General features: G+C 40.0%; 1 protein-coding gene across 2 annotated transcripts in view; it reads left to right on the top strand.

Moving 5' to 3' along the window:
* Positions 1 to 7,940, top strand: part of LOC122089100 — a 22,583-nt gene extending 14,643 nt beyond the window's left edge. For both annotated transcript variants that reach the window (XM_042658561.1, XM_042658562.1), the window contains exons 8-10: positions 5,425 to 5,490; positions 7,569 to 7,634; positions 7,721 to 7,940. In XM_042658561.1, the coding sequence (XP_042514495.1) occupies positions 5,425 to 5,490; positions 7,569 to 7,634; positions 7,721 to 7,855 (267 nt within the window). In that variant the 3' untranslated portion in view covers positions 7,856 to 7,940. The remainder of the gene's footprint in view (positions 1 to 5,424; positions 5,491 to 7,568; positions 7,635 to 7,720) is intronic.
* The last annotated feature ends 562 nt before the right edge of the window (positions 7,941 to 8,502 follow it).

The raw sequence follows: 8,502 nt of genomic DNA, 5'->3' as shown, positions 1-8,502 counted from the left end.
TAGGGAAAACTAAAAAAAAAAAAAAAAAAGGGGATAAGGAAGGAAAAGGGAAAATAGATTACAATTGGTTGGTGATATTTATCAATTTGCGCCCATTTGTCCTTTTCCAACGAGCAGTCTCAAGAATGTCTCCGTGTGTCGTGTGACTCCTCACCTCCTCCGCTCCACTACCCTTATGATTTGTGTGTGTTTACAAAAAAAAAATAAATATATATATATATATAGTCATTAATCAAAAAGAAAAATTTTAAAAACACTATAGATATAGTCGTTTATCACATAAATATATTAATTATAATTATGAAGATATACAATAATAATGTAAGGATTAGAAGCTTACATTATGGATTTATATGACCATCACAGAACCCTTTTATGGATTTCTTTTATTACAATAGATTTTTTTTTATTCTTTGATTATTTGGAACAACTCTAACAACATCAAATAAAAATCTCAAAAATTTTGCTTGATTTTCTGAATCATTTCTTTCTTGTTCTGCGATGGTGAACTTGTTTGTCCTTATGCTACAGACTTCTAGTACACCAAAAGGGACTTTAGGGTGGACAGTTGTGTCCATGAACCCCACTACATGGTTTATGTCCCTTTGAGTTTGAGAATTGGGACAAAACAATATCCATGTTTTAAAATCGTTCATGCACGCTTAGGTCGCCTAGAGGTTGCCTTATCACCTAAGTACTTAGGAAGGCCCTCCAAAGCCTTGAGTCTCTTAGCGCTTTGACAACTATGGTGAAGATTGGGTCCAACCCTTGGGGGATTTCAGGGGAGTTTAATTGTGTAAGGTTCAGTCATGAAAAATAGGGTGGAGGCCCCCTAAATGCTGCCAACCTTGATGCTTTTAATGAGTGTACTGATGACATTGCTGTAGATGACCTTAGATGGTCGGGTATCAAATACACTTGAAATAATAAAAGATCGGGCGATGCCCGCATTGCTTGCAAGCTTGATAGGGTCCAGCTTGATAGGGTCCTGGTGAATGAAGCTTGGCTCTTTTCCTTCCCTTCTTCCCATGCTTCTTTTGAGCCCCTAGACATTTTGGACCACAGCCTCATTTCCCTCCTTGTTCACCCCTACACCTCCTTTGGTCCCAAACCTTTCAAGTTCTTTGATATGTGGTCTTCCCATCCTGACTTCCCTTCCATTGTAAAGGAAGCCTGGACCAAACTTGTAAATGCCTTCTCCACCCCCCCCCCTCTTATTACCTTGACTAGAAAGCTTCGGAATGTGAAAGAGACCCTCAAGGCTTGGAATACTAACTCCTTCAGGAATATCTCCTCTCTTGTTACTGATTGTAGGAATAAGCTTGCTTCCATTTAGTCCCAGCTCCAATCAGACCACCTCAACGCTTCTCTAGCTGATCTTGAGAAGGTGGAATCTAAAAACCTTTCCTCCCTGCTTGCCTAAGAGGAGAGTTTTTTGAAACAAAAGTCCAGAATTAATTGGTTGGAACTGGGAGACTCAAACTCAGCTTACTTCGATCGCTCTCTGAAAGCCAGAAATAACTTCAACTCCATCCAGATGCTTCCCTCCTCCGATGGCACCCAAGTTTCCAAAGTTGATGAGATTAAAGAGGTGACTGTTGATTATTTCAAGAACCTCTTCTGCTTAGATGCCTTGCTAGCCTGCCCCATCTTGATGGCACTATTGACAAGTTCATCCCGAAGAATATGCATAATTTGCTCATAGCCATCCCTTCCGATGAAGAATTTTCAGCTGCGATCCTCTCTCACAAAGCTTGCAAAGCTCCGGGCCCTGATGGTTTCAATATGGGATTCTTCACTTCCTGTTGGGAGCTTTTCAAAGATGATTTATAAAGGCTGTCAAGAGTTTCTTTTTCAACCCTAGCCAAATCAAAGGGATTAGCCACACTTTCCTTTGCCTCATCCCCAAAAAAGGAGCCGACTCGATGAATGACTTCGACCAATCTCTTTGTGCAACCTCATCTACAAGCATATTGCAAAGATCCTTGCCAACATACTAAAAGTTGTGGTTGACTCCCTAGTCAGTGATAATCAATCGGCTTTCATCCTAGGTAGAAGTATTGGTGACAACATCCTTCTCTGTCATGAGATTGTTAGAGGCTTTGACAGAAAATCCCACTCGCCAATAGTTCTCTTGAAGATTGACATTCACAAGGCCTTTAATTCCCTGAGATAGGACTTCATCCTCTCAATTCTAAGCAAGATGGGTTTCCCGCCAATGTTCTCCAATTGGATCCACCAATGCGTTGCCTCTCCTAGCTTCTCAGTCTTAGTAAACAGTAGCCCAGTCAGGTACTTCTCCGCCTTTGTGGGAATCCGCCAGGGGTGCACTATGTCTCCTTATATTTTTTTCCTTGCTATGGAAGTCCTTTCCAGATCCCTGCAAATAGCCACTGAGCAGCAGCTCATTTCTGCCATCCCCAAGTGCAAGGCAACCAAGATCACCCACTTGGCTTTCGCTGATGATCTGATGATTTTCTCTAGGGCTGATTCTTCTTCCGTGGAGACTATTATGCTTTGCCTGAATCTGTTTGCCTCCATGTCGGGCCTCCGCATCAACCCTAGCGAATCCCTAATCTTCTTGGCTGGAGTCTCTGATATTGATAAGGCTTTCTTCTTGGAGTTGACAGGCTTTACTCTTGGCCAGCTTCCTGTCAAGTACTTGGGTTTGCCTTTGATTCCTGCAAGGCTCACTACCCATCATTGCTCCCCAATGCTTGACCTCATTAGAAAGCGCCTCCAACTTTGGAAAGGAAAATTGCTTTCCTATGCAGGTTGTTTAGAGCTAATCAGGTCTGTCCTGCAAGCCTCTTACATCTATTGATCTGGTATTTATGGTTTGCCAAAGTCAATCTCTTCTAAGATGGAATCCATTTTTGATTCCTCCGGAAAGGAACCGAGTGCCCTAAATTCCTTAGACCTCTCAGTTGGGCTTCTGTTTGCTGGCCAAAATTTGAAGGAGGTTTGGGGTTAAGGCATATAAAGGATGTTAATTCTACAGGGATCCTCAAGCTTACATGGAAGCTGGTTTCCAACAAGAAGAGTAATTGGGTTCAATGGGCATACTCTTCTATTCTCAGATCTGACACTATCTGGTAGGTGCAGATTCCCTCGGATGCTTCTTGGGTTTGGCGCGAGATGCTCTCTCTTAGATCCCTTGCATACACAACTATTTCCTCTGAGATCGTGGATGGTTCCTCTACTCTTTTATGGCTTGATCATTGGCATCCTTTGGGGTTTCTTCTCATATCCTCAATGCCAGAATTAGATATAGTTCCAGAATCCCAAAGCATGCTCGTGTTGCTGATATTATAGCTAATGGCTATTGGTCTCCTTCGGCACCTGATGATCCCCATCTTGTAGAGGACTGGAACTCCTTGTCGGCCATCACTAGGACTCCTCAGAGGAATCAAGATTTTACTGTTTGGATCCCATCTAGTTCAGGCACCTTCAGCTCCAAGTCGGCGTGGAATTTTGTTAGAGCCCATGGCCTCTCCTCTCCTTGGCATAGGCTCATTTGGTTCAAACACCACATCCCTCGCCACGGCTTGGAGGATCTTCTCAGATTGCCTGCCCACGCAAGCCTTCCTCATCTAGAGAAGAATTTCAACCCCCGCCCTGTGCCACCTCTACAATGCTCAGCTTGAAGACATTGATCACCTATTTTTTTACTGTTTAGTCTCCGCCTCCATTTGGAATATCAAATATGGTGTTGTCCAAATGTTGGCCTTCCCATAGACGCATCCTCCCCTCTCATAGCGAGTGGATATGGGTCGATATGACATTCCAAGGGAAGACCATATGTATTTTGGTAGGCAAACTGGCTTTCTATGCTACTCTAAACCAAATTTGGATGGAAAGAAATCATAGGAAATGGACCTCAAACTCTAGGCCACTTGGGAAGATTTGGAACTCCATCTTCTTTGATGTGAAATCTAAGATTGCAAAGGTCTCCGCCACATGTACTCCATGTACTCCATCCCCTTGAAATTGTCACATTGTAGCCTCCTGGGAGCTTCCTAGCTCTGTCATCAGGACCGCCTCTCTTTGAGGGTGGATTTTGTTGTTTTCCCTCGTCCCCCCCCCCCCCTTTTCAGGGGTTGTATGTCTTTCTTTTCTTTCCTCTTGGTTAATGAATTATTTATTCACCCCAAAAAAAACTATGGTGAAGATTGAAGTAGAAGATCCAGCCTTTTGAGCAGTGTCCTCCGTGGGCGGCACCATAGCATTTATGACATTGACCGATATATAACCACTTTTTGGGGAAATGGCTTCCATGAAAATTTTATTGGATGTTGCTTGCAAAGTTTTTGTATTTTTTTTTTTATAGGTAGGCCCAAGGAGAGTTGAACTCATGACCTCTTAATTGTGAGGTATTAGTACTTGCCAGCTGAGCTACTCCTTAGGGTGTAAGTTTTTGTATGTCATTTCAGTAGAAATGTAATAATTTCTATTATTTTTATTCTTATACAATTTTCTTTTGCTTTTAAGACTCTAAAATATTTTCTGTTGAAACAAATGGAGCCTGACAGACTGGGGACAGAACTGGAAGAGTTGCCAACAGTTATTACTAGTAGGATGCAAGCCTTTTAAATCTAATATAAGGAAAAATTTCTCTGAACCAACAGTGTATCCTACGCCAAGCGACATGAAATTTTTATCCCTTTTTTTCTCTTCCTTAGAAAAAAATGAATAAGAAACTCAATGTCTCTGGACATAGAATCCTCTGTTGGTTCTGAGAACTTTTGCCCTTAATATGAATAACAGGTGACTATAAATTTGGCAAGGTTTGAATGGGCAACGTGATAGAAATTCCTTAAGGCCCTGATTGTGGAAGTGTTGGGGATCCCTTCTGTATGACCTGGTTATGTAATAGATCAATTCCTAGTATGAATCCTCTTTTCTTTTCTTTTCTTTTTTTTGGCTCTTCCAGGTCTCTCTCTCTCTCTCTCTCTCTCTCTCTCTCTCTCTCTACATATATATATTTGTATTATTATATGTTTAACGTTGGCTGGTGGATGAAAGCCATCCTGGTTGGGAAGGCTGTATCCTTGTCTGTTTGACCATCCTAATTTTGTACCTGCAGTTTCCTGACATATTTGCACTGGTGTGTGGCTGTCATACATTGGTATGTCATGGTTGATGAAGAAAGCATTCCAGCACAACTTTGCTTTTTTATTATTTTTATTTTTGTATGACAATTAGCTTTTGTTTTCAGGGTCTTGTTTGAACATTTGAGGTTGTCAGTGTTGTATCTTTCATCATATTTTTCACATTCAGCCCAGTTAAATTGTACACATTTTCTTGATGATTTAAATGTTTGTTTTGCATTAATTAACTGCAACATTATTTTGATCTGAAACCAATGTGAATACACTTTATCCTAACAGTCATCTTACTTGCCACATGCCAACCTCAAAACAGGGGATATCTTCAGAGTGTTTTTTTGCTGGCGTTTGTTTTGGTGGCTTGATCACTCTCCCCATTCAGGTAATCTAATTCTGTTGCTTTCTATGAATGTAGTAGAACAAAATATTGTTACTGTTTACATTTTATTAATATCTACCGTTTTATTCAAACTTCATGCTTCTTCCATGATAGACAGTAGTTCCTTTATACTTGCATACTGTATTAAATTCTAATTTGCCTCTTCTTTTTATGTCAAATTTTATTAATAAAAAGGAAAATTGAAGGACCCCTGAACTATCCAACGCCAGATAAAGAAACGCTATACAAAAACCTAAAAGATATTCCCCTACAGTAAAATAATGAAAACAAACCCTCGGATTTCTGATATGTGATCTCTAAAGTCCAAATAAGTCAACTAGAAGCCTTTCCTTCCCCTTCTAATAAATTTTGCATTTCATCCTATAGCTAAACACATAACTGACTCCTTTACTTGAAATATATAAGTTGATCTCAAGAATGTTCACCCACTCATTTAATTGGAGAAATTGTTGCGCATTATAAATATTTATACAGATATGTCCTAAAATGCCTAAATGTATATATTGAATTATCTGCTCTTATTTGTTGCCATTCGAAGAGCGTTGTGGTACTCAAAAGCTGAGTCTTTAGATTGTTGTAAACTATATTCTTTCCATCATCATTCTAATGTTCTGTCCCTAAGATACTACTATTTTCATATGGTGTCTTTTTGACCGTGAATAGGCATATGGTTTCTTAGGGGCAGTTAAAAATGCATAAAAGGACTGCAACTCTTCAAGTAGCATAATAAAAATAGCATAGACAGTTATGTTCCTTCCCCAATCCTCGGTCCCCAAAAAAACCATTTTATGGATGACAAATACTTGCATAAACTAAGAGGTGTGGAAACCTACGAGAGGGGGAAATCCAAAAAAATATATAAATAAATAATGGCATAGCAAAATAGAATGACATTCCAATCAATAATCATAGTATGATGAGAGGGAGCACATGAATCTCTTATCTGGCCCTTGTTTTGGAAATTTTGCAACATTAGAGTGTGCCAACCTAGGAATCCAATGTAACTAGATGATCATTAATAGGCCAACTTATGTGTTTCAGATGAGGTGAGGAAGCCCCCAGAATGCCTTTTGACCATCAATCTCTAAACACACAAATAGTAGGCTCATCAGAAGCCAAAGAGGGTCACCCTTGATTACAGCTTAGCAGGGTTACTACTAACTAATCCAAATGGGCCAGAGGAGACCTGCATGGGTCTCCCGAGCTGTCTCTAAATACTCGCTGCTTGAGGAAGACAGTGTTTCCTGTGCTCAACCGTCAACATTTGAATTTGATGGATGGTCCACTTGGAGAGATCCAAGTTGTTTCATATGAGAGTGATATTATGGGCCTTGCAACCTCTGCCCAATCCTGAATGTACTTCCTAATAGTTATCAGAATAATGATTTCATAGGTTGCTCTCCTAATTCAGAAAAGACCGAATCATAGGTGTAATTATGTGACAAATAGCTCAAAACTTCCACACAATTATGTGTCCTCCATGTTTATTTTGGCAAGGATTTATAAGGGAAGCCATGCAGAAAATGGTCTTCATGAACCATGAATCTTACAGGTGGAAGGTTATGCAGTGGCCCACAATGGCTACATGTGTAAGGGTATCCTTCCATCATGTGTCAAGTTTCATTACAACAGCCCCCTGCATGGCAAAAGCCCTCTTCTCTGATACTTCTTTCTTAATTTTTGATGTGGATGCTAGTGTGAGAAATTTTAGAGCACATGGTAGCTTATGCAGTTGGTCTGGATTTGGTGACTTTGTCCAGAGTACCTGATGACTAATCCTAATGTTTTGCTTATGTGGACAATCTGTAGCAGCAATGCCATCCCGTCATGTGGTGGAAAGAGGCAAATTGTCCAGGAAATGAACTTGTAATACTTGGATAGAAAACCTTCCCATTTACAAGGCAAAAAGTTAAAATGGGCAAATATATGATGAATTAGTGTCATTATCTACGTTGGAATTATCAAAATTTTCCGTCTCCTTCAGCATCAGTCTTTTGATTTATACTCAATTCACTTGCTTCCTAACTAACACTGCTTTGTTTTCTGATTTTGAACCTCAGTTAGGGATTGGATTCTTGTTGAGAGAGCGCCCTGTGATGGCCATTGCTAGTGTTGCTACAGCTGTGGTATTACAAAATATCCCTTCAATAACCCTTTTTTTTTTTTTTGGCGGGGGGAAAGAACAGCACATAACTTGCATTAATATGCACAGGGTATTTGGACTGTATTTCCATATACTATGGCTGCTTTGACTGCATTGTTCCTCTTCTTGCGCCAACGTTACTTCAGCCAACCAGGTTCAGACTTTGATCAGTTTAGGAATCCTCAACAGAATATGGGAAATTAGTCCAAGCTCCTTGAGGTGCTGGCATACATCCTTGAGGTACTTCATTGAAGTACCATTACTATATTCTCTCCTCTCCTTCCCCCACCGCCCTAAAAAAAAAAAAAAAAACCCCACCCCACCCCACCCCCTATCAGAGGAAAAGTGGACAGCATAATGAATCTGAATTGTACAAATACCTATTAGGTTAGTTTTACTTTAGTGTCCTCTAGCGAGGTAAATTTGTCTTACTATGGATCTGTTGTGAGCTGGTGTGAATCTGGTGTTTAGGAAGATTGGTCCGATTAATCTCTGTAATATTTATAAACTAAAATTCCCAGTTGTAGTTACAAGAAATGTATTGAACCAAATACACCATCAGTTCAAAGAAATATTTTTTGGATCTTCCATCTTTAAAGCAACAACCTTATGGCAATTGCAGTTTGATGTGCAAGTAACAAAGAGAAACTCTTCCATGCCTTGGAAAGCAGGAAATATCATTGACCATGGTGGGTATTTAGCTTGAGAGGATAAAATTTTATTTTATTTTATTTATTTATTTATTTTTGATAATCAAAACAGAGAACAACCTGCTGGTCTTCAAACAATTATGAAGTGGGTTGGGCAGCTATGCCAAATAGTGCCAACCTGAGATTGACAAGGGTAGGAAC

This window comes from Macadamia integrifolia, chromosome 9 (genome assembly GCF_013358625.1).
Source record: "Macadamia integrifolia cultivar HAES 741 chromosome 9, SCU_Mint_v3, whole genome shotgun sequence".
In the NCBI taxonomy this organism is placed as follows: Eukaryota; Viridiplantae; Streptophyta; class Magnoliopsida; order Proteales; family Proteaceae; genus Macadamia; species Macadamia integrifolia.
Note: the sequence above shows the minus strand (reverse complement) of the source record. Positions and strands in the feature narration are given on the sequence as shown.